Genomic DNA, 27,306 nt, shown 5'->3' with positions numbered 1-27,306 from the left:
ATGTGTTTTCTGGACAGCAGTGGCTTCCTCCGTGGTGTCCTCCCATGAACTCCATTCTTGTTCAGTGTTTTACGTATCGTAGATTCGTCAGAGATGTCAGCATGTGCCAGAGAGTTCTTTAAGTCTCTAGCTGACACTCTAGGATTCTTCTTCACCTCATTGAGCATTCTGCGCTGTGCTCTTGCAGTCATCTTTACAGGACGGCCACTCCTAGGGAGAGTAGCAACAGTGCTGAACTTTCTCCATGTATAGACACTTTGTCTTACCGTGGACTGACGAACATCAAGGCTTTCAGAGATACTTTTGTAACCCTTTCCAGCTTTATGCAAGTCAACAATTCTTAATCGTAGGTCTTCTGAGAGCTCTTCTGTGAGAGGCATGGTTCACATCTGGCAATGCTTCTTAAGAATAGCTAATTCAGAACTGGTGTGTATTTTTTATAGGGCAGGGCAGCTTTAACCAACACCTCCAATCTCGTCTCATTGATCGGACTCCAGGTTGGCTGACTCCTGACTCCAATTAGCTCTTGAAGAAGTCTTTAGCCTAGGGGTTCACATACTTTTTCTTGCAACTGTACTATACAGAGATGCTGTATGAGAAGCCAATGTGAGTTTGGAAAATTGCACATTATAAATCTATTCTAGTATACCTCAACAATGGAATTATGATTAGTAGAAATGGCCATGACATGGGACCTTTAATTTAAAAAAGTTATGGTTAAAGATATTAATTTAATGTTCTTAAAACAAGAGCACACAGAGAACTGTTTTTGGGAGTTGTGTTTCACATTATTTTAAATACATTTTAGTTTTTCAACTTATCTTATCAACAATTGTGTACAGTTCAACCCATTCAGGTAATCTTAAATGAAATGTTCACAATGAAATGCAGTCAGTATTTTAGCAGATGCGTGATTCATGTGAGAAAAAATGCAATGTTCCTTATAAAACATGTACAATATATATATATTGTTAAGATATTCCTTGATTAGCTCCTGCCATCTGTTTTTTATTTATAGACTCAGGCTCTACATCTGTTTAAAAGAGCTTAATGGAATAATATGGTTAATAATTCTAGATCATCAAAGGTGACAATGGTGGTGATTGTGGCAAAACGTACTGCCTCCAGGAACTTCTTTGACATGTTTCTGTCAGCTGACAACATTTTCCAAGAAGTGCAGCAGTCCAACATCTAGGGAAAATGTCTGGTTCACCTTTTATAGGCTAAGTTTCCAAATGCTGGCAGTCTAATTTTGTGTTAACAGTATAATGAATATCATGGCCTAACGTTCATAATGCTTTGTCTTTTTTATGATTCCTTTGGTTTAAAATGTATCTGATACATGTACCAGTGTGTACCTGGTGAGGCAGATGGTCAGTTTGTTGTGGCTTGGTCCCTGCAACTGCATCCTGGCCTTGGTTTGGGTTCATCCCCTCTGTCCTCCCCTTTCCTGTATATCTTTGGCTTTACTACAATAAACAGATTAAAAGTTGTTGTTTTTTATTAGTCATGGATTTTACCAGTGCTGCTGATGAAGAATAATTTAAGAATATTGCTACAGTACGATCCTAAATGTACCTTCTGTACTTACAGTAACAACAGGTCAAATTACACTTATATGTCTTTTTTTTATTACAAATCTTTTTTAATTATAAATCAACTAATAAATTATAATGTAATAGTATTTATCAAGATATCAAGCATTACAAAGTTAATAGAATAAGCTCCTCCTTTTACAACTGCAACATTAAAGAGTTGTACACAGGTCACAGGAGTGCCTCACTTATTATAATTCAAAGACAATGTATGAACCTGAAATGGCGTATTCTGAATAGGGATTAGATGTTATTGCGGTACTTTCAGTCTGATACTATACTAATACCTGTACTTTTACCTAGGTATAATTTTGATTGCAAGACATTTCTAAAATGTAGCATTTATTTTCCTTTTTTTTCTAAGTCCAATTTCTGAATTATTCTTCCACCACTGAGTATTTTGTTTACAGTGTTGTACTATTATCGCTTTAAAGTAAATGATCTGAATCAGTGCTTGAATTGGGCCGGTACTCACCGGTATGCAGCCACAGGTCTTCGCATGAAACATGCTCGTTCTATCGTTTCCCAGCCAATGTTTTCCAAAGGAGAGTCTGGATTCGTGCCATGAGGTAAGCTGACATTACATTTTTGTCCATGTCACGGTGAAATGTAAATGATGGGTAGTGACTGTATCGCCGTTTTAGAGATGAAGCTGCTGAAAAGACCGCAACATAAGTAAAGATAATGAATACATCCTATTAAAACCTGTGTGGCTTATATGATGAGTCTAATTAGTACAAGCAGCATAACATTTCACCATGTAACTAAAGATTGTAGTCAGGGAAATCAGTTTGACATATTGAACTAATAACAAATCACCTCTGGCTGGCAGAGAACACTCTGCTCCATAGCTTCTCTTGGACGTAAAATCACATGTAGATTTCACATTTATATTCAATTTAATATTCCATCCCTCACATACATAATACATATATATAATAACTTATATTTTGTTTTTCTTGTTTTGCTGCTGCAACACAAACATTTCCCAAATTGGGATCAATACAGTAATATCTTATCTTAATTAATTAAGAAATATAACTATTATAATTAGTGTAGCAGCTGACACCTATTTTCAATATGGATTAATCTACCTTTATTTCTTTAGTTCAATTTTGATCTATAAAAATGTCAAAATAGTGAAAATGTTCACGAGACTTATCAAAGTGCAAGGTTATATCTTTAGATGTTTTGTTTTAGCCTATGTACTGTATGTCTTAATGCTCTTATATGTGACTGTGTGACCTCCATGAAACTAATATTGTATATCTTCCCAACAGATGAGCTGACAGGAAACACTCTAACAACCACAACATTGCAAAGCCGAGTAAATGTAAATTAAAAACGATTCACAATTTCTTAATTTCTTCTTCTTTCTTGCAGTGAGGTGAAGCTGACCTTGCACTTGGTGCCAGTAAGGATGCTCCTCACGCAGGCTGAATGTTTCTCCCTCCTTACTGACACAGAAGCCCTTGATTTGCAATGCTTCACTAATTGTCATTTCCCTGGCTCCGTAGGGACACTTTACCTCCAGACTATCTGGAGATGCCCCCAACAATCCTGATTGGGAGAGCCACAAACCTGACTCATGGACCTGCATCTGGGTTGCAGTGGTGAATGCCCTGACGCCCTCACATTCATTCATAGTCCCCCACTGTACAGACAAAACACCATCAAGGGCCTGTTGTTGCCCTAGCACCCTGGCAATAAGGGAAGCAGTCACACGCTTTGACCTCAGGACAGCTCCAAAGTTGCTGGCAGTCAACCTTCCTTTCCTGAACAAATGCCAGTTTGGGTTGGTTCGCTGACCAGTGGTAGCCACCTGAATTGCCCTCTGTTGCTCCTCAGACAATGCCATGCTTGCCACAATTGCCTCAGGTCCCTGATGCCCAACAGATTTGATAATTTCAGGAACAGTAAGTGTTTCCAAGCTGTAGTGTTCCTCTTCTGGCTCGAGGGAGAGAAGCCAAGAAATTCCTGAGAACCTGCCCCTGAGTCTGTCCCTCAGCCAGTCACGATCTTCGGAGGTGGGCTCTTGTCAGCGGGTTGAATGAGTTATTGGTTGGAGGAAATAGCTCCTCCACTGAATGCGTACGTTTAGCTGCCTTTGGCTTCTTCCACTGACAGGGGGTGTCAGTGCAGCTGAAATTGTGGATGGCAAAGATGGCTAATGCAGCCGCATGACTGCATTTCCATTCTCCACGTGGGCATTCACATTTTGTGGAGAGAATTCCCTCTTCTCCTGTAGATACCTGTGGTGGTGGGATTGTTTTATTATTTAAAATATATTTACATTTGTAATGCCTTCCCAATTATCCCTTTAATTGTTTATAGCCTATACTGTATGTTTATTTCATGGATATTTCTGTGTTTTCTGGTGTGTAATATTTGTAATAAAGATTTCATGTGACACATAAAATGGATTTGTTGATGGGAATTAATGTCACTAATGTGAATAAATTAACTCTAGGTTAACGGTACTCTTGCTATCACTACTCACCGACACTATAAACCTTGTCCCTCATGCTAGCCCTGACAACACCGGTAAGCACACCTTCATCTAGGCTGCACTGTTGTACGTGTCCTGACTTGTAGTGGTTCTCTCCTCTATCTACACTTCTTGTCATCTTTGTAAAACGATATCAGACTGGTCATTGACAGCCATGACTTCTAGTTAAATTCAGTGTGGCTAAAATGAAAAGCTTTGTTAAAATATGCAAGCACGCGGAAGTCAAAGTCAGCTTTATCGTCAAAAATTCTACATGTGTTATACATCCAGATATTTCTGGATACGTATGTATACATGTCACATGTATACATAAAACAAAACAAAAAGGGCCTAGATAAACGTGGTATACATTAAACAAACAAAAAAAGGGCCTAGATAACCGGGGTATACAGTTTAAAATGTTAATAATATATTTAAAGTGTTCAAAGTGCAGTTTCAGTGCAAGTCAGTTGAAACGATCTTAAGTTGGCGTGACGTTGAAGTCGTGCGACCCTGCTGCTGTACTAGCTTGTAGTTCGTTTATAGCATAACGTTAGCATTTTGCTTCTGGCGACTAGATTTATGATTCAAAAATTATAAAAGTAGGGTTGACATGTGGAGATTATCCGGCTGAACAAAACGTGATCCCTCTCTTAAATGTGTGTCAACCACAGACCTTATTTCGAGCTATTTTCCAAAATCCTATGGAGAAATTGCATTGCGTTTTTGACGAAGGAACCGGAAGAAGTTTACTTCCGGGTTTTAAGACGCGTCACTGCGGTTCTCATGGGCTGAAGTCGAATAGAGAGGCGAAGTCACGCCCATCTACTTCCGGCCCATGGGACCCCGGAAGCGAAAAATTAACATTGAATTCAATGGAGAGAGAACACGTATCTTTTGATCCCGTTTGAATTGTGCCACGAACTACACATATGATGTTTGTCAATCTTAAACAATAAGTTCCATGTCAAAAAAGTCACATTTTGTCGTAAAACTGTTGAAATATAAGACTATGAAAAATACGCGACTACAAAGACTACAAATCCCAAATCCCATTCTGGCTCACGTAAGTGATGTCACAGGCGATAATGCTCCAAGTGGTTGCGACTCGTAATTAAAGCGAAGAAGAAGAAGATCTCATAGCCGATTTATTCCCTCCAATAAATAAATTCACTTTTACAAGATGCATGTGTGCTTTGTACCAGGTTGTAACCACATAAGTGATCAAACCACTTTGCTCGTTCTATCGATTCCCGTCTGATGAAAGGACCAGGAGTCGTTGGACCAAACATATCAGGTAATACACATGTTGTGCATGGAACATATAGTCAAGTTAGCTACCTAGCTAGTAGCGACGAGTAGCGAGCACGTTAGTTAGCATCACATTACTTAGCCTTGTCATTTTTAGTAGCCTTACCATGAAGTTATTATTTTATTACATGAAGTAAGAGCAAGAGTAGATGGTAAGTATTTCGTGAAACATTTGAAGAGTAGCCTACTGCGCCATCCACCGGGTGCTATGGAAGCAGTCAGGGAGAGTCGAAGGCAGGCAGGGAGCTTTGCATGACAGATTCTTCTGGACGTGTTTCATTGTGATGACAGTAAGGGTGAGTCAATCTGTTTGTTGGAAAGACAGTAGTTGAGTGATTACTGAGAGAAAATTATTAGAAGGGATAATTATTCAAAGTGTTACTGTTGTGTTACTTTAAAGTGTTGTTACTGACCTTTTTCTCTTTTATTTCCTTTCCCTCACCTGTAACTGCTGAGACCCTGAGGAACATGCACACTGACCTGCCCTGGCAACCTGATTTCCACTGTACGTAATAGTATTTGGTTATGGTATATTATTTATATACATCAAAGGCACAATGCACCCCCCAGAGACACACATGTATTGAGTGTGATATTTTGCATAGGTCAAGTGAAATCATCTTTACACACTAGAAAACTGTAGGAGCGGCAACTTGTTTTGAAATTGAATTTTTAATATCCGAAAATGAAGTTGATCTGTTTTCTTTATTCTTCTCTCTTCCCAGCTCCATCCATCACCGTGCTCTGTTCCTGCAGGTCCTGCTTGCTAATCATTATGCTCATATGTTTTCACACAATTACAAATAAAGTCAATGTATTGTATGACATGAAGTTGTGCTTCATTCGGAGTCAATAATACATTCATTCTGCCTTCATCCATTCTGCCTTCAACTGCACAATGATTGTGGACTGCACCGACATCCATGTAGCTGCCCCCCAGTAAGATGAACCAAGCAAAGAGGGTCAACATCATGCCCAAGGACATCCAGCTGCATCCGCGAGAGGGCTTAGACTGACCTGAGACCAGCACACCCAAACACAACGGCTCTTTTAAGAGCCACCTACAGTTTCAAAGAGTTGCAATCCTACGTTATTATAATGATTCAACTGGTTCATGTGTCACTTAGTTTACTGAACCGTGATGAATGAAAGAAATTAGTAAGGTAGTGGTTTACTGAAGTTACAAAGACATTAATATATGAGTAACAGGTCAGTGTAAACACAAGCTTCTGTCAATTATGGATAATTCAAACTATATACAAATAATATGTAATAACGTTCTAAAATAAGTATTCGGTATATTCCTTGATAGCTTTTGGAGAAGGTTGTTTTTAAGTTTACTAAAATCTATCGTTTCAACTGTTTCACTTTATAAAAAGGAACAGGTGAGTAGAGCATTATTGAGTTTCTTATTCTGTCAGTAAATTATCCAAATGAATGTTTTTCATTATTTTAGTCAACCCTAAACAAATTGATTGTACCTTTTAATAATGACGGTCGGCAAAGTTAAATTAACTTCAGAAAATCAAATCTGTTCTGAGAAAAAACTAATAAATGTTTAAAGATAGGAACTTGCCATCCCACTGAAAAACAGTCCGTAGAGATTTAAAGGCGTAGTTGTAGTTCAGTCCAACGTTTCATTTGGATTCATTTCTCCAACAGTCAACTATTTTCATAAAGAATATATATATTTTTCAAAGTCAACTTTATTGTCAATCTTACTCAGTTTGTGTTTATAGACAGAGATCAAAAAGACGTTTCCAACAATCCCAAATACGAAAAATTAAATTATACAATTTACAGATATGTAATGTATACAAATATATATATCCTATATACACCATCATGTATAATGATGGTGTATGATGTAGAAGGAAGTGTGGTAGATAACAAGTGAATATAGAGTTACATACAGATCCATGTTACAGCAAAAGATGGAATAACTAAGAAGCACGCAGTATAATAATAATGACATGCAACAATTAAATAACTGCTCAGCGTCTCCACCACAATCCCAATCTGCTGTGTCCTGTTTTCCTCCCCTCTGCATAACACCCCATCACACATACGAAACACAACGCAGAGTCTGAGGGTGTTAAGAGTATGTTTATTTAAATGTCCTCCTCTCTACTGGCCAACACAGGGAGCATATGCTGGCTGTAGAATTGTTCCAGGAGGAGGAGATTTCCATGCCATGCAGGGTCTTTGGGGATGAGGATGATGATCGCCTCCTTCTGGTCCACACAACAAAGTAGCAGAGACTCCGGTCTGTGATGTGCAGCTGCCCTTGGACCTGGTGCCAGTATGGGTGATATATGACCCACCCTCCTCACGGAGACAGAAGGATGGTAACTGGACTGCCTCCGCGATGGTCATGTTCATGTCACCAAAATCCTTGAATCTACACACAGCAAATAAACTCAAATGACACAACGAGATGTAAAAGGAGATCACACATACAGTATAGAATATAGTCGATATAAAACTGGCCGCTTCAATCTGAAGAGCAACTAAAACAAAACACGGGAGTGTACCTTGTTCTTGTGAACACTAATGTTATCCACAGCATACACAGAGACCACGAAGTTCTTAAGGAGAAAACTATTTACTAAAACAAAACACGTTAGTGTACCTTGTTAGCTAATGTTAGCTAGCTGACATTAACGTTACACATTGCACTCATATTACTCACCGAAACCTTGTAAAGCCGGTCCCGCTGCTCTTACAGAACCGACTAACTCCCCTTTCGTGTATGTACAGCTCTCAACGTGTCCAGACTTGTAGTGATTTTCACCTCATTTTATACTTTTATTCTCATTCTGAAAGAAACAGGTGAAATTTGCTAACGTGACGGCCGTCTTTGTGATGGTGACGCGTATTGTGCGAGACGAGAGACCTGTAGTTCACTGAGCGGTTTCACAAAAAAAAATGTGTAACTTCACAGTTTTACGACACATTTTAATTTTTTTGACTTGCAAAATATTCTTTTAAATTGACAAACATCATATGTGTCATTCATGGCACAATTCAAACGGGATCAAAAGATAACCTTTCTCTCTCCATTGACTTCAATGTATAATTTTACGCTTCCGGGGTCCCATGGAGGCTCCCGGAAAGGGAGGGACTTCGCCTCTCTATAGTCCATGGCTGCAGTCGAATAGTCCAAAGATCAGCTCCTAAATTCTAACCCTATCGTCTATTCCTTGACCTCTGAGTGAAACGTCACGGGGTTAAGGGATAGTGGACAGGAGAATTCAAAAGGACTTAGGAGAAGAGACTGCGGTACTTTAGAGAATCCGAATGCACTTTCACTATCCGACGTGTTTATGATGCGCCAACGGACGTCATGAATGTGCGTTAATGTTTAATAAGAACGAGGGACTACTGTAAACTCATCTAGAGACTCTGCACCGTGCTCTGATGCTGCTGCTTTGCTTTATGAACGTGGACAACAGAGAAACATATTCTTCATGACCAAAGTTGGAATTGAAATAAAAAAGGAAAGTGAAACTTATGCTCGTCACCCTCTCCCTCCTCTAGAATGATAGGAAAGGAGGTTTCAAACTTCCTTTATAACCTCCTTTAGCTTAGGAACCACTGGACCTCCCTAAACAAAAGGAGAGAAGAAAATGCTGCCCCACAATGCCTTGCAGCCGCAGCATTTGCGTCACACAACAGTCGGCTGTTCATGGAAACAAACGATTATGACCTAGAAATTATATCATGAAAGTTACGGTGCTTATTAAGCATTTTAAAACGTATGTGTTAAGTTGCCAAAGTGCTTTGTTTTGAACGTTCATCAGTATTATAATCAAAAAGAGAAATATGAACGTTAGTTTTTACTGAAATTATCAAATAAAGTCAACATTTCACTGAGCTGTGTGGAGTTTGTTCAACTTTTAAAAGATGTTTCAAATCAAGTTTTATTTATATAGCACATTTATAAACGATTTTTGGTCGAGCCAAAGTGCTGTACATATAATAAAAATAGCCTACAGTAGAGACACTTTACAGCAAATACATCAGCACAGATTGTTCAGAAGATCAGTATGAGAAAAACGACACCCTCTATCCTTAGACCCTCACATCGTACAAGGAAAAACTTCCAGAGAAAATCCACAGTTTAAGGGGGAAAAAAAAAAATGGTGATGTACACAGTGATAGGTGTTAAGGACTAACTTTTATAATAAATACATTTGTATTGATTTTAAGATCTTTTGATATTTCATACAATCATACGTATTGGGATCATTTGTATTAATGTGGACCGGAGGGAGAGGATGATGAGCATAAATTTCACTTTCATTTTTTATTTCAATTCCAACTTAGGTCATGAAGAATATGTTTCTCTGTTGTCCACGTTCATAAAGCAAAGCAACGGCATTAGAGCACGGTGCAGAGTCTCTAGATGAGTCCGTTGTTCTTATTAAACATCCATGTTGTAGTCCGCTGAATAGAAAACTAGTTTCTGAAGAAACACACTCCTCAATGTCAGTCTTGGTACTTTAATGACAAAGATGACGACACCCTGAAACAGAGCAATGCCGCAGGATAAGCTGACAAAGTATTACATACATGCATGTCATGACCAATACACATATATTCAATTACATATATTAAAGACACACTAGACTAGACAGTAGTGGAAACAGTCTTACATGAGTGAGTGGATGAACGTCTCAACTCGAGGCGGAGTGAATGAACAACTTGTGAACTAAAATGGGCGCTAGGCACTTCCGGGTCAAAGCACGGCATATCCGGGCAGCGACAGCAGTGACGCTGCCCTCTAGTGGCCGGCGATAAACTCTTCATCCCCCCCAGACCGGAAAACTATGGGCCGGAATAGGTTAACGGTCTAAATCCAGCTGCCGGCCTCGGGCTCGTAACGTGCAGGCGGCCTCCTCGCGCGGCCTGGCCGAGTAGGCTGGGGCAGCATCGGCGGCGACTGCGGCACCGGTGCGCCCAGGAAGGCACCCGTAGGAACGGTGAGGTCAGAGGACGCCTCACCAGCAGGTGCCGGTGGGGAAGCGCCCATAGCCGAGTCGCGGGGTCCAACAGCCGGCCGCTGAGCGATCCCCTGGGGCGTCGCCCAGCCCAGGTGGATAGGTGGGGGCTGATGGTCCAGAGCAGCGGGCGGCGGTAAGGGAGCAGCCGGCTGCTCACGGGCGCAGGGTGTGGCCGGCGTATAGGCACGGAGGAAGCGCCGGTTGCGCAGTGTCAAACGTCCCGAACCGTCAACCCTGATCCGATACTGGTCGTGGCCCGGCGACTCCACCACGATCCCTGACCTGTCCCATTTATGGGGGCTCGGGCCTTGCTGGTTCTGGAGGAATACCCTTTCGCCGAGTGCCAATGGGCGGAGCGGTCTTGAGTGAGTCCCCAGGGACTCGGTGGTACGGGACATACGGGTCCGAAGGGCGTCCTCCTTCGCCGCCCATGCCTCGCGCCATAGCAGGCGGATGTGCGGGTTCGAGAACTTCTCGAGGCGGTTCACGAAGGAGAGCGAGCCACGAAGGAGAGCGAGCCACGAAGGGGGCGGCCAAAGATGATCTGTGCTGGCGAGAGGTTGCAGTCGGGGTCAGGCGTGTTTCGCAGCTGCAGCATAGCACGCAGGAAGCGGTCCTGATCAAGGCCGCCCGACGGGCTGGTGTTGGACATCAGGAGGCGCTTAGCGGTCTTAATCGCAACTTCTGCCCTCCCATTGGAATGCGGGAAGCTAACAGACGACACACGGTGTTTGACGTGCCATAAGCGGAGGAAGTCCTCAGTGTGGCTCGCCTTGAATTCCGGACCACCATCGCTCGAGAGCTCCTCCGGTACGCCGAAGGTGGCGAAGAATGAACGGAGGTGTTGGACCAGGTCAGCTGAGCCCGCCAGGGCAGTACCCGCCGTAGAGCTCAGGACCTCTACCCAGCCCGAGAGACGGTCGCCGACAACTAGGTAGTGGCGGCCCCCATAGTCGAAGAAGTCAGCAAACACCTCCTCGAATGGCGTGGACGGGGGTGAGGACGGCAGGGGGGGTGTAGCCGCCCGTGACGGAGCATTGCGGTTGCAGTCTGCACATCCGTCCCTAGTGGCCTGAATGTCTTCGGACATCCCGGGCCAGTAAACTATGGCTCGGGCATGCTGCCCCATCGCTGAGGTTCCCTGGTTGGCGGCATGGAGATGCTGAAGGACTCTCCCACGGAGGGATGGGGGGACCACGACGCGGTCCCGATAGAGCAGGACGCCGTCCTGTGCGTAGATGGACTCACAGACCGATGACAGACTCGCCAGGGCAGGGTCATTTACGTCAATCCCACCCTCCTGCTCGATGAGTTGGAGGAGGTGGCCGAGGCATCCGTCAGCCGCTGTCTCCCGTGCGAGGAGGGGCCAAGAGACGGCTCCGAGCTCCCGTGCGTCTTCGCGGATGGAGGCCATGAGGGGGAAGGATGCCTCGACGTGGCATCAGCGGCATAGTTGCTCTTGCCAAGCAGATGCACAATGTCAAAGCACCATGGGAGGGTGTGCTGCTTGAGTCTAAACAGACGCAGTTTGTGATCTCATCCAGCGTACGGTCGCCAAAGATCTTCACCAACGGCTTATGGTCGGTGACCACGACGAGGTTGTCGGACCCCTGAGTGAAGTACCGCGTCTGTTCCAGACCCCAGGCCACAGCTAGGGCCTCTCCCTCGACGGCCGCATAGCGCTGCTTCGCAGGGGACAGGAAACGCGAGCCCGCGAGGGTGATCCTCCATCCACCTGGACAGCAGTCCGGTATGCCCGAGGCACAGTGACAATGTTGCTGGAGCAGGATGTAGCCAATGCCACGCATGAACCAGTCAGGGCGGAGGCAGGTACGCTTCTGCATGTCGTAGATCTCCACGCCCTCACGGATGGCCTCCATTATGGCTTGCTTGGACGCCTGGAAGGCCTCCTCCAGAACGGGGGACCATAGGAACACACGGCGTGGGCTGAGGAATGGCTTAAATGGAGCCATCGTGTCACGCAACTGGGCGTAGTTGGCCACCTGGTTGACAAGGCCGAACCAACTCCTGATGTCCGTCGTGGAGCCAGGGGTGGGGAAGTCCCGGATGGCGTCCAAGTATTTCGGGAGCGGTTCGATAGTAGATTCCGACACCCTGAAGCCAGCAAAATCGACGCACCTCTCCGCGAACTGAAACTTGTCTGAGTTCAACACGATTCCTGACCGGCCGACACGCGTCAGGAAGTCGATGGTCCTCCACCAGTGTTGCTCCAGGTCGGTGTCATAGTGGATGGTGTCATCCACGCAACGTTCCTTGCGTTCATAGTCCGAGAGGACGGCAACAAACCGACGGTTGTAGCCATCCCCTGATGACAGGAAACCCTGTGGTGCCCTGGTGTAGCGCCAACGGCCGAAGGGTGTGATGAAGGTAGTGAGGTGGCGATCCGACTCACGCAGGGGGACACTGTGGTAGCCGTTCCAGGCGTCCGTGACGGTCTTCCAGGTGCTCTTCGGGACGCGGCGTGCAAGGTGGAACGGGGACTCAGTGGCGAAGGTCTCACGTTGGCAGAACTTGTTAAGGGGGGAGAGGTCCACGGTCCTGCGTGGGGAACCATCGTGCTTCCGAGTGACTACCATACGATGGCACCACGTCACAGGCTCGCCGTATGGCACACGTTCAATGACCCCAAGGGCTTCGTCCCGCAGTAGGTCATCGTGGACCCTCCGCTGCCAGTGTAGAGGCACTGTAGCCGCGGTGTGACATGCCCTAGGCGTAGCTGCGGGGTCCACGTGCATCTCGATAGGTGGCCCTTCCATGCATGGTAGTGCTCGATGGGGGCAAGTATTGAACGTTGACGAGGCATATCTCCCGAGTAGCCAATCTTTCATCCTGTTATTGTTCTCTGGCTTACAAGGGAAAGGCAGTGCTACGGGGCGCGCCGGGGGGACCGTGCGCTGAGGACATGTGCACTGGGCGTCCCGGGGGTCACCTGGCCCCACGCAGCCGCCGTTGGCTGACCATGTCGCAATGACGGACAAGGGCTGGTCTGGCGTGTCAGCCGTGTCAGGGCTACGCCTGTCCTTGTGCCCCCCTGCAACGTCGTCCGATGGGAAGTTCGCGGGCAAGAGGCCGAGGTTGAGCAACGACTCGTAGGAGAGGTACATGGCCCGGACCGAGCTGCTCACATATACCATGGAACGGCAGGATGTGACACGCCCCCCGCTGCAGGTTGTCGAGAGCCTAGCGAAGAACGCCCCCTCGATGGACATAGGGGAGCGGTTGGCGGCTGACAGGCTGAGGCTGACGGGTCGCAGGTCGTCCCGCGAGAAACCGCAGGCCAGGAACTCCTCCAGCGACCAAAGGTCCGACTGCGCGCCAGTGTCCGCGGCGGCGGATATCCGAGCTCCGTTGGCCGAGCCCCGGTTGCCGGTGCCATCCCTCAGCCCGACTGGCATGTCTATCGAGATGGTGATTAATGCTCAGGGGTGGTCTCTCAGCCTGGACCGTCTCCATTCGCCCTTGGAGAAGATGTGGTGCTCGAGTCTGATAGGTGCTTGCCTGTTGACACCTCCGTGCGACGTAGGGGCGCGGCGTCGGCGATGGCTCCTGTGACGTCGGCCAGGGCGGGCCCCAGCTTGCACCGATGAGACCTGGGAGACCGGCTCCGACCCCATGGCGGCCTGTTGACTGTCGGACGACGGCTGTTGACGCCTCTGTCGTCGGCGGGCCCTATAGCAGCCGATGCACACCTGGTGAGGCTTAGGATTCCACCCGCGAGGCCCCTCCGTGAAGACGTTAAAGACGCTCTTACATTCCGGGCACGAGGCACGTTTAGCCCCGTCCGCAGGGCTCGGGCGGGGCTCGTCTGAGGAGTCGTCTTCAGGCGCCGGAATGACGACATGGCTGATAGGGAGGACGACGGGAGAGCGTTACGAGCCATCTCTCTGTTCTCGACGAGTGCAATTACGTCATTAACTGGCTTAACCAGGACGTCAGGTGTCCCCAGCGTCTCGCGGCGTATGTCCGAGTCATAAATGCCATTGAGCAGAACATCACGGATGATGTGGTCGGTATAGTCCACGTCCTTACCACACTCGCATACCGCATTATATGCGAATGTCTCTGCTTTACCCCGCACTCTGGCAGCGAATGCACGGAATTTCTCATCGCGTTCCTGGCGGAACTGAAGTAGCTCGGTGCGCAGGACGCATGTAGCGACTGGGATGACATGGGAACGCATGACGGTGATTAGGTCTGGCAAGGGTCCGTAAGCGGCGTCGGGGGCGGCTTTCAACAGGCTGTCTCCAAGTACAGGCCCGGCGCACTGAAACAGCTGGAAGGGGGCCTGGGCATCCCCTATGCCTGAGCCGGCGCGGAATACGTCCCAACGGCGGATGAACACGTTCCATTCCTCTATCGACACGCCCACATCAACTTTGGGCTGATCGAGTCTCGGCCGTGAGGGGCTGGGGCCTGGGCTGGCGCGGCCATGACAGGCGCTGCGTGCTGGTGGCTAAATCCATGAATCGTCAATATAGCAATGACGAGTGCTTCAGACAAATCTTGGGATTCGAACTCGCAGCCGGGGACAGGGCATCCAACAATGACCATGGTGTCGTCATGAAGAAACACACTCCTCAATGTCAGTCTTGGTACTTTAATGACAAAGATGACGACACCCTGAAACAGAGCAATGCCGCAGGATAAGTTGACAAAGTATTACATACATGCATGTCATGACCAATACACATATATTCAATTACATATATTAAAGACACACTAAACAGTAGTGGAAACAGTCTTACATGAGTGAGTGGATGAACGTCTCAACTCGAGGCGGAGTGAACGAACAACATGTGAACTAAAATGGCCGCTAGGCACTTCCGGGTCAAAGCACGGCATATCCGGGCAGCGACAGCAGTGACGCTGCCCTCTAGTGGCCGGTGATAAACTCTTCAGTTTCCATAGTTTCCCCACAGCAGCAGACGCACACAATGACGTCCGCTGGGCATCATAAACACGTCGGATAGTGAAAGTGCATTCGGATTCTCTGAAGTACCGCAGTCTCTTCTCCTAAGTCCTTTTGAATTCTCCTATCCACTATCCCTTAACCCCGTGACGTTTCACTCAGAGGTCAAGGAATAGGAGATAGGGGCCGTTTCTCAATCGTGAGGATGCTGTCTTGGTAGTCGCGTACTTCTAAGTCACTTCCTTCAGACACGAAGCAAGTATACTTCCAAGCCACGGCTACTGCCACATATGACACAGGAAAAAAAGAAAATATTCTGAACCCTTTCTTTGCCATTATATAAAAATAGTGTTGCTACAAAAGTATAAATTAGGCTTATAAGACAACTCAGATCTGAAGCTACACAGGAATCTGCTGCCAAAGTGCAATAAAAAAGACAAAATACATATATAATTAAACCCTTTTTTGTTGCATTTTAGTAGTGTATAAAAAGAAATGCCTTTCAAATAGGATGCTAGCAACACTAGCTTCTTAACCTGAATTGATAATAGACTATAATCAATTTAAGTTTGCATTCTTATACCATTTTGTACAATAATTATAATGAATAAGTTCAAACAAAAATACAGCTGATTAATAACGGTATCTAACTTGAGTTTGTATTATATCAAAAACCTGTTGAAATGCTACTGTCATTTTTACTGTCCCCCAAAAGCGCGTCAGCAGACTCCAGGAAAGCTTCTTTCACAACTTCGCCGTCTTTGAAAGACTTCATGTGTTTCGCAAGTGACTGACACGATAATATTATATGGTAGCAGGCAGCCTTGCTCTTGTTGTTTGGCCTGGTGAAAATGGACTGCTGTGCATTTAGCTGTCCTTTCAGGTCCCTCACCTTTTGGGAGCCAACGGAAGAATTAGGAGGGAATTCCGTCTCGTAGAGTTTGTGCACTGTTTTGAAATGCCGCTCCTAAATTACCCTTCTTCGATAAAGCCACGCTCGCATTGCAGATGAGACAGATGAATTGGAATAGATAGATACAAAAATAATCATCCTCCCACTCGGAGTGAAAATTATATATTTTGGACTTTTTTGCTTCTGCCATAATTGCGGTCTTGTGTGTTTGCGGACTGTCACTCCTGTTGACATGGGCCCTTTCTCATTTCTCGAACTCCCCTCCTCGACTCCTATCCTCGATACTTAGTCCCGCCCACAGGAGATGCGAGCGGAGGAGCCGAGGAGGGCAACCGAGGAGAGAGGAGGGGAAGCAGCAGGCGGTTAGAGAAATGAGAACTCCTCTCCTCTGAGCGGTCATTTTAAAGAGACGTCCATTAATGATGACAGGAGGCACAGCAGCCTCTGTCTGAGGGACAGATGTGTTCATGACGACTTATATATTTACTTTGATTCATTCACAGGGCGGTGTCATGAGACAATAATGGCTACAGATGCGGGGACACACACACATATATATATATTTATATAAATATATACCATTTCAGAATCAAGCAGAGCACTCTCATAATAACGTAACACTATCAGAGACTGGATATATCCCCCCCCCCCTCTCCCCTCTGGTCGCTACAATGTGGAAAATAAATTACGGGCCAAAAGTTGTATTTACAAGTATTAAAAGTAAGCAGAGGACACTAAACCAACTGACACCTGTCTGTCGGCTGCATCTATGCACACACTGTACCACACACACCTACACCACACACACGCATATACAGCTCCATAAACAGGCTACAGCCGTGGTGTATTTTATTGTGAAGCACTAAATGGTTTTAGAAAAATATCGACTCTTTGTTTGTAGATATCTACTAAACTAAAGCAAAAGGAGTAGGCCTGTTCTACTGAGTGATATATATTATACACACTGCTCTGCTTTCTGCACGGACCTCACAGCTGTTCTCACTGTAAACATCGTGTCGCGATGAAAGCAGTTAATAAAATAATATCCAGGGGATGCATGCAGAGCTGTCATTGGCTGAGATAAGTCCGGCCGTGCGTCACGATTCTTTGAAACATCTCTGTTGCCGGAAATGCATCCACGAAGCAGCCGTGGAGGACCGTGGAGGACCCATCAGTGTATCCTCGGTTATAGCTCCTCCAGAGAGCCTCCTCGACGCTCGATCCTCGGTCCTCGAAGTGCATTTAGAGAAATGAGATGTCCTTCAACATGGCGCGCTGAAATTCATTTCCGGGTCACTACCGGAGGACCGAGGAGTCGAGGAGTCGAGGAGGGGGATTTGATGAAATGAGAAAGGGCCATGGACAACGTCAGCGAACTATAGTGCCCACTGCCCACAAGCCACGCCCCGACACATGGGGTCACGCCGGCCAATCACAAAGCTTTGATGCGTTCATGTGCATTATTCTGGCACAGGAAGATTATGTTATAGGACATTAATGATAAAACAGAATATAAAACAAGCCCTGAAATTTGACGCATGACAACAAATATGCCCAGCGTACCTATGACGCACCGCAGCGATAGACTAGAGCAGAAAAGACATCACATAACGTTAGCATTTCGAAAATGTTAGCGTGGCTTAATAATAGTGCGAAAAGACAGCGGTTGTCGCCGGACAAGGATTCCCTCTCTCCTTTCCTGCTGAAAGATGGTGAGTGTACTCAGGGACGAGGAGTCATTTAACCAGCCGCCAGTAGGAGTCAGGCTTTACTTTCTTTTATATCCATAAAGAAAATGTAAATCTGTTTACAGTTGTTTCATTATGGATGTTGAGAGGTATCCATATATCTCTTCATTTTTCTCTCAAAGTGCACCAGATTTATGCATCTAACTTCAATATTTAAAAACAAAGCCCCGGCCTAGAGGGTGTCAGGTCCACTCCCCACTTATAAAAATAGTACTTTACCACAGCACCCCCTCTTATCTCAGATGCACCCTGAGTCATTTTGTTTCTATAATATACAGTAAAGAGACAAACCCACTAGCATTATAGGATATACTATGACTTTGAGACAAATACTTGTTTTTGGGCTGTGTAAATACATTTACTAGAAACAATTGCTGATTTAGAGTACTGGCACCTTTTTTATTCCAATTCAAGCACTGATCTGAATAATTCCGCAACCAAGTTCTGTCAGGGGCCCTTTCTCATTTCATCAAATCCCCCTCCTCGACTCCTCGACTCCTCGGTCCTCCGGTAGTGACCCGGAAATGAATTTCAGAGCGCCATGTTGAAGGACATCTCATTTCTCTAAATGCACTTCGAGGACCGAGGATCGAGCGTGGAGGAGGCTCTCTGGAGGAGCTATAACCGAGGATACACTGATGGGTCCTCCACGGTCCTCCACGGCTGCTTCGTGGATGCATTTCCGGCAACAGAGATGTTTCAAAGAATCGTGACACACGGCCGGACTTATCTCAGCCAATGACAGCTCTGCATGCATCCCCTGGATATTATTTTATTAACTGCTTTCATCGCAACGCGATGTTTACAGTGAGAACAGCTGTGAGGTCCGTGCAGAAAGCAGAGCAGTGTGTATAATATATATCACTCAGTAGAACAGGCCTACTCTTTTTGCTTTAGTTTAGTAGATATCTACAAACAAAGAGTCGATATTTTTCTAAAACCATTTAGTGCTTCACAATAAAATACACCACGGCTGTAGCCTGTTTTAGGAGCTGTATATGTGTGTGTGTGTGTGTGTGTGTGTGTGTGTGTGTGTGTGTGTGTGTGTGTGTGTGTGTGTGTGTGTGTGTGTGTGTGTGTGTGTGTGTGTGTGTGTGTGTGTGTGTGTGTGTGTGTGTGTGTGTGTGTGTGTGTGTGTGTGTGGTTTAGGTGTGTGTGGTACAGTGTGTGCATAGATGCAGCGGACAGACAGCTGTCAGTTGGTTTGGTGTCCTCTGTTTACTTTTAATACTTGTAAATAAAACATTTGGCCCGTAATTTATTTCCCTCATTGTAGCGACCAGAGGGGGGGGGGGATATATCCAGTCTCTGATAGTGTTACGTTATTATGAGAGTGCTCTGTTTGATTCTGAAATTGTATATATATATAAATATATACATATGTGTGTGTGTGTGTGTGTGTGTGTGTGTGTGTGTGTGTGTGTGTGTGTGTGTGTGTGTGTGTGTGTGTGTGTGTGTGTGTGTGTGTGTGTGTGTGTGTGTGTGTGTGTGTGTGTGTGTGTGTGTGTGTGTGTGTGTGTCTGCTTCTGTAGCCTGTTATTGTCTCATTATACCGCACTGTGAATGAATCAAAGTAAATATATAAGTCGTCATGAACACATCTGTCCATCAAACAGAGGGCTGCTGTGCCTCCTGTCATCATTAATGGACGTCTATGACCGCTCAGAGGAGAGGAGTTCTCATTTCTCTAACCGCCTGCTGCTTCCCCTCCTCTCTCCTCGGTTCCCCTCCTCGGCTCCTCCGCTCGCATCTCCTGTGGGCGGGACTAAGTATCGAGGATAGGAGTCGAGGAGGGGAGTTAGAGAAATGAGAAAGGGCCATTGTCCCCCTGTGTTGTTGTGGTAGGGTCCGCACGGTGACCACATATGACACGAGTCTGGCCAATCAGGAGACGAGGGGGGCGTTCCCATCGGCTTCATTCTCTACTGCTGTGCTGGACCACAACAAACAGCGAGGACAACGAATGTTAAGCAAGTAAAAACAAATAACAGGTAAGACGTTAGCTAACGGGAAAACAATATGTAGTTTACTGACTGCACAACATATAACAACCAGGGTAACGATATATATGCGGATTCTCCTGTTGTGATGCCATTAATTCGAACGATGTGTTCATTAAATATCAGAATTACGCGACGAAATGAAGAACAATATTGATGATGCTGTTGAAATCAAAATGTAGAGACCAAATATCTCCTTTTGGAGGAAGAATAGATTTTTTTAGCAGTGTTCATGCGGCCGGTACGTTGTGTTCTTGCTGAGTCTCTGCAGCCCAGCGGCCTGTGTTCACAGACTCATAACAGACATCCTGTACTGAGTGACAGCGTGCTGTGTGTCGGAGGCATCTCTTATTATCATCTGCACGGTGTGTCTTGTACATAATGTATCAGTAGCTTTTTTGGTGGAAGAAATATTCAGATCCTTGTAAACGCACTAATAGTCTGTGAAAAGAATCCACTACCAGTAAAAGCCCTGCATTCAGCCTTGTGGAGTTGGTAGGCCCTGCTATGTGTTATCAGCCTAATCTACTAAGTCTATTAAGTAGAAGCACTCATTGTGATGTAAGAATTTGTCATGACTCATGGTGCATTTTGCAATCACCGGCTAGTTGTACATTACCCCTCCCAAATAATGTTGCATTAATAGTACTGCTGTGTTTATGTTAGATGTAGTACCGGATCTTGTTCTAAAGTTTAAAAAAATATTACCAAAGTGCAGAAATACTCTGTTACATGTTAAAGGCTTACATTCAAAATGTTAATTAAAGTACCAAAAGATGGTCATATAAGTCCTTAAAGCATATGTATGTGTGCGGAAAAAAATAACTCTAACAATGCTATGAAAATGTTTTGAAAGGACACAAAATATGACATTATATTGCTTTGCCTACTAGCCATATCGCAATAAGCTAAAACTTAAAGCATTACCATTTTGATCCCAGGTTCTTGCCAATACAAAACCCTATAAAAGTCTGTATACAGAGGATTCAACAAACGTACATTAAGTAAAGTTAACATATGTGTCTCCATTAAGCATCACAGAATTATTTCAGTTGTATTAGGTCATTTTACCGGAGCCTTTTTTCTTGGAAAATGTGGCCTGGAATTCGTCCAGGTCCCATTTCACATTCAGACCGCTGTGTGGCATGTGGTTAGTCAGCATTTCCTGCTGTACCTACATGGCGGTTCCTCTCGGCTCATGCTATCTTTTGTGTTGTGTACAGACGGCTGCAAATATGGGCAAGTTCCATTCTCACATGGCTAACCCCAAAGACGAAAGTCAGGATGCGCTGACAGCTTCTGACGGGGATGAGGATGGAAAGAATGGAGACGTTTCTCAGTTCCCCTACGTGGAATTCACTGGACGGGACAGCGTGACATGTCCGACATGTCAGGGCACCGGCCGTATACCACGAGGTAAATCTTTATAGATATACTAACTCAACTCAAACTAGCTAAAGCTAAAAAGGCAGCATCACTTCATGTTCTCAAAAATTAATTGAGGAAATTAATTCATCACTGCATTAAAGAATACTGCATTCAGCTATCTGTATTGGTGGGTTAAGAGTACATTTTAAGTGGAAAAAGTCAACTGCAAGATATATCTGTGATTCTTCCTAGTAGTGTTCACAGTGCAAATCTTACAAAATAGTGCCTTTTTTCAAACAGCCGAATGATACAGCTTTCCTTTGATTTCCTTTCTTTGCATTTTAAAACAGGTCAAGAGAATCAGCTTGTGGCTCTGATTCCATACAGCGACCAAAGGCTCAGGCCGAGCAGGACGTAAGTCTGCACTCTGCGCTCTTCTTCAAGATTAACGGTGTTGGCTGTATGCGTGATGAAATTCAAAAGAACACACAGTAGCATGTTTCACATTGAAGTCCTCAGCTGGATTCAGGGTTTCACTTCTCTTTTCCTTCTCATGCAGAAAGCAGTATGTCACGATATCAGTGGTCCTCTGCCTGCTGCTGTCAAGCCTCGCTGTTTTCTTCCTATTCCCTCGCTCTATTGATGTCTCCTATGTGGGAGTGAAGTCCGCCTACGTCTCCTATGACCTGGACAAACGCATCGTTTATCTCAACATCACAGTAAGATTGTGTCAGCATATTCACCTTAATAGAAACACTCTAGGATGGTTCAATACGTTGGCTTGTGTTTAGGTTAACATTATATAGATTAGATTAGATTTACTTTATTGATCCAAATTGGAAAATGTGTTTTGTTACAGCACCATGTAAAGAACGCATTGCAAATGAGTTCAAAATGTGCCAAATGTATGTATAGTACCGTAATTAAAAATATGTAAGTAGGAGAAGATCATGCTTCGAGAGTTAAACACAATTTTGTTATCCTATTTGTGCAGTGTTGGCACCATAAGGCTGCACAAGCCTTTTTGTGAATTCCTCTTTGCATGTTACTGGTTCAACAACCAAAAATAAACCGTTACAGCTAGCAACTGGCTGGTGAGTAATGTGGAGTATTTCTCATCTCAAGAACCAGAGACTTCCCTCAGGGGTTAGTGGAGAAACAAATTCAATGGAGAGATTGCAATTTCAATTTAAAATGTGGTAATATGTAAGTGTTATGTTTAATAGTAATTATTATTATAATGACAATGATTACAATCTCTACAAGTCAATGGTGTAGCTCTTTAAATCAACCACTATTCTGCCATTATCTCAAGCCTTTTATCTTCTTCCATCCAGAGCACCCTGAACATCACCAATAATAACTACTACACCATATCTGTGACCAACATCACAGCCCAAGTGCAGTTCTCCAAGACGGTGATAGGCAAGGCCAAGTTGAACAACAGCTCAATGATCATACCACTGGATGAGCGGCAGGTGGGTTGAAATACATTTGACTATTCACACACAGAAACTCAAAGCTAAGACAATCTATTTATTATTATCGATTTAAAAAAGTCGATTGACATTTGGATGTCCTTAAGTTATTACAGCTGCTCATTGTTATGCCTAAAGTCACAATACCAAGACATCTCATACAGTAGCACAACTAACATACATTTTGTTTCTGTAAAGATGCCTCACACCAATGTGTTCCTCATTGTTAAAGCATCATTGTCTTGTCTTGTGACATTACAAATCATGGTACCACTTCTTTCTACTAGACAATTGGCCAGTGAGACCGTAAAATCTATACAATTGAATCTGTTTTTTTGTTTTAATTGGCATAAATGTGTATTAGGTTAATGTGTCATATTGATTTCAACTAAAAGGCTTTGATTGTTGTTGCAGATTGACTATACAGTTCCCACCACCATTGCCGATGAGATGAGTTACATGTTGTAAGTATCTTTATAGAACATTACAAAAATGTACTAATTACACGTTGATCCTTTTTTAAATCACAAACCAAATATTTTCTTACAGTGACTACTGCACCTTGCCAACCATCAAAGTTCACAACATTGTGGTCATGATGCAGTAAGTATGGCTTAACATACAGTTATTGTATCACATGCCACATTCTGATGTTTTACTTTACATATAATCATACTGAATGTATTATTACGTATTGTGTATTTTATCCTTTCATACATCAACATCCATTTCAACAACTTTGCCTCCATACACTTACATAGACTCCCACACATACTGAAAAACTGCCCAGAAACAACACCGTCCAACAGGAGATACATGGGCCTTTGGGTGCACTGCTCATTACACGCTAACACTGACTTTCAAACAGATTGCAAAGCAAACATTTGGCTGAGGCAGAAATAATCTTTATTGGTCCACCTAATCCTCTGTGGTCTAAGCCAAATAACAGCTTTCTAGCCAATTAACAGTCGACTGAATCCCAGTAAAAATGGTACCATAACACCCACTTTGCAATTCAGTGGTTTTATATCCAGACCATAAAGCCCTGAGGATCACGCTTCCCTTTAAGTCATTTAACAATGGAAGATGTGTTTATTCAAGGCAAGGCAAGGCAAGGAAAGTTTATTTATATAGCACTTTTCAACGCAAGGCAATTCAAAGTGCTTTACAAAAAATGAAAGACATTAAGCATTAAAAAAGAAAAGCTAATAAAATAAACATTAAAAGGAAAAATACATGAATAAAAGTTACAGTGCAGTCTAAAATATGAATAGTTCAATTAAACATAAAAAGAAAAAGTACATGGATAAAAGTTACAGTGCAGTTTAAGATATGAATAGTTCAATTAAAAGCAGCGACAAAAAGAAAAGTCTTCAGCCTGGATTTAAAAGTAGTAAGAGTTGCAGCGGACCTGCAGGTTTCTGGGAGTTTGTTCCAGATATTTGGAGCATAATAACTGAACGCTGCTTTACCATGTTTAGTTCTGGTATTCAAACAAAACACAAACTGCTTTTGTCTGATGCTTAACATTTTGGGAGAATGAGTCAAACAGCTGGCTTTAACAGAAAGCAACACAACTATAGTATAACATAAATATGGAAATGCAAGTCAATAATTATCTTTCTTTTGAATTACTCATAATTTCAGCACCGGTTACAGCAAGCCAATGCTAAGAAATGAAGCAGTCTAAGCTACATAGCTCAAGAGTTAGCAAAGGAGACAAAATGAGTTCAAACTAGACTATTGCAGGCTTCAGAGGTCACATTCGTCCTGAGCGTGGCTCACCTTGTTATCTGATGTATCGTTGTTGACTCTGTGGTTGTTTTTCAGGGTGACGGTGACGACTTCGTACTTCGGCCACACGGAGCAGGTCTCCCAGGAGATGTACCAGTATGTGGACTGTGGGGGGAACACCACCTCCCTGCATGGTCATGTTCAGGTCTACCAATAAAAAGAAACAGAAGGAGCCCAAGCATTAAAACACTGCTGTGGTCTAACAGAAAAACAGGCTGACTTCCACGAGGCAAATCCTTGCACAATGACAATGAAATAATGCATAGGGACATAACTTTTGTTAAACTAGTCAGTGGCTCATCCATTCTTACGATTCCCAAACACTTGCAAGAGCTTCTTTGGGTTGAAACTTGTCAAACAGGCTGTTAAAAGTAGAGAAGACATATTTTGCATTACTTGCCTCAAGGTTTGTTGTCATTTTTCACCCAGGTGCCAACAAAATAAGTTATGTAATTTAATATTCACATAAATGGATAACATTCCCATCATGTTTTCACTGTGTTTTCACTGTGATTCCTGAACAATTACATTTCAGAAAGCATTAGTTTCAGATATGATGCACTTTAACTAGCGATGCACCAATCATTCGGCCGAAACCAAAATCATATATATGTTTTTGCCTTTGAAATGTACAAACATGCCGCATAATGGTTCGGTTATGGTCACACACACACTCACACCATATCGTCATTATTTATGGTAATGACATAAAGTGTGTTATTATACAGATATGGTTGGACTGTAACTGGGCACATTTTTGGAGAACATGTTAGTTAATGGTAAAAATATGTATTGTAAACATTAAATTCAACTTTTATTTTCAGGAAAGTTGCAAAGCTGTTTGTGTAAATTATAGTTCTTGTTGATAGAAAGGAAATCTAAACCAACAGGTCAGACTTGAAACATAATTGACATCGACCAAAAATGTGCAGTTGGTGCATCTCTAACTTTAACCTGGTCCATATCTATAGATATGAATGAATGTAGAATGAGTATCACCTACTACTCTATACCACTTTTAATGAAAAATACAACCAAGGTTCAAGAGTGGAATTTTTTTTGCTGTTTCTCTTTTTGCTGTCAATTTCTCTTTTTTTATTTTGCTTTATAGAAATATGATTCTTTATTTGTGTAGCACTAAACGGATGATGTTTTATATTGTATCAGTTGTTATTTTTGCTCAGAGTTCTTTAGCTTGGGTATAGGTAGTGTAAGTATTTTTCTTATGTTTAGCTAGCATTCACCTGAGTGATTTAAAAGCAAATGTGACTACTGTGAAGACTGCTACATATTGTTACAAGGTAACAAGATTACTGTAAAAGGGATTTATAAAAAAGGTAATTTATAGCTAATGTGAAGCATTAAAGTGGTCTATAAACATGCTGAACTGTGTAAATATGTCACATCTGTCTTGCTTCCTAACATGCTTTATCTGGATTCATTGCAATTTCTTCCCTTTCATTGTGGTTTTATGTTTGTGGGCTATGGTGTAATTTGCAATAATGTGTTTAATATTCTAACACACTTTAACTTGTATCATGAGTGGACTGGTTTTCATTACATTACATGTCACTTGTAAGTCGCTTTTATCCAAAGCGACTTACATACTCAGTATTGTGGGCAATCCCCACAGGAGCAATTTGGGGTGAAGTGTCTTGCCCAGGGACACAACGACATGCTGACTGCAGTGGGGTTTGAACCTGTGCTCCCCTGATCCCAACACCAACGCACTACCCACTGCACCACACGCCCACGTTTTCCTTTGTTTCTTTTAGTCAAATCTTATCATGTTGTGTTGAAATTTAAAAAAAGCTCAAAATGTGAAGTATCTAAAGGTTTTTGATTATACAGTAATTAATTTGTGATCGGACAGATATGATGAAATGCCATAATGCAAGTTTTTCTAACTATTACTACAATTTCTAGATTCATAAGAAATCTGTAATCACCCATCCCTCCTTTATATTTGATGAGATAGTGTATATTTGAAAACCTCTACACAGGGGTTTTGTGTTTTTCATGCATTAAAACAATAGAATCATGCCTCATTTTAAAAGCTCTTTCAATGTATTGGATGTTGTTATTCTCTGTACACACTGGGGGGTGCCATGTGGTCTCAGCTAAACTACAGTTGTACTCAACTAACTGTGGTAGCTATAACAAATAATCTAAATGGACTTTTTAGTCAAATGTTGTTTACAGTACAGTTTACTACAACTTTAAAGGGAGACTAAATGTGTTGACCCGGTAATATAATTGCATGTTTAATGTAGGGATGAAACTAGCAAGTATTTTAGTTTTTCATTACTTCCCTATTCATATGGTGAATTGTTTAATCTTTGGACAATTCATCTATAATACAAAATCCACATACATTCAGTGTATTAAAAAGGAGAGTAAATACTGAAAATATTTAATTGTGGGCATTGATTTCTCTTGAAAAGAACACCAGTTTTTAAAATGTATCATTCATCAAAGTAATTGCAGATACAATATATGTCAATTGGCTAAACTATTTAAAAAGTAATTGTTTCAATGCTAGTTTATGAATAACCATGTTGCAGACTGAAAAATACAAGATACTGACAATATTTTTTGATTCAAGACTCTTACCAGCAGAGTTGGGTGTAACGCATTACCCAAAAGTAATAGTATAACGCGTTACTGTAATAATA

General features: G+C 43.3%; 1 protein-coding gene across 1 annotated transcript; it reads left to right on the top strand.

Annotated features, from left to right (window-relative positions):
• The first annotated feature begins 19,819 nt into the window (after nucleotides 1-19,819).
• tmem106ba (transmembrane protein 106Ba) lies at nucleotides 19,820-26,692 on the top strand. The gene is made up of 8 exons (XM_034101790.2): nucleotides 19,820-19,982; nucleotides 21,215-21,407; nucleotides 21,710-21,773; nucleotides 21,919-22,078; nucleotides 22,697-22,837; nucleotides 23,252-23,301; nucleotides 23,387-23,440; nucleotides 24,668-26,692. Exons 2-8 carry the CDS (start codon nucleotides 21,227-21,229, stop codon nucleotides 24,786-24,788), a joined length of 771 nt encoding a protein of 256 aa, XP_033957681.1. The 5' UTR covers nucleotides 19,820-19,982; nucleotides 21,215-21,226; the 3' UTR covers nucleotides 24,789-26,692.
• Nucleotides 26,693-27,306: the final 614 nt, after the last annotated feature.

The sequence above is a fragment of the Pseudochaenichthys georgianus genome, chromosome 16, assembly GCF_902827115.2.
Source record: "Pseudochaenichthys georgianus chromosome 16, fPseGeo1.2, whole genome shotgun sequence".
Taxonomy (NCBI): domain Eukaryota; kingdom Metazoa; phylum Chordata; class Actinopteri; order Perciformes; family Channichthyidae; genus Pseudochaenichthys; species Pseudochaenichthys georgianus.
The sequence above is the reverse complement of the archived record's forward strand: the minus strand, read 5'-3'. Positions and strand labels throughout refer to the sequence as shown.

Bases quoted from the DNA above. Each gene is read 5' to 3' on its own strand.
- tmem106ba (XM_034101790.2), top strand. From the start codon at position 21,227: ATGGGCAAGTTCCATTCTCACATGGCTAACCCCAAAGACGAAAGTCAG. The intron at 23,302-23,386 runs GTAAGTATCTTT...ATTTTCTTACAG, and splicing joins GATGAGATGAGTTACATGTT to TGACTACTGCACCTTGCCAA. The intron at 23,441-24,667 runs GTAAGTATGGCT...GTTGTTTTTCAG, and splicing joins AACATTGTGGTCATGATGCA to GGTGACGGTGACGACTTCGT.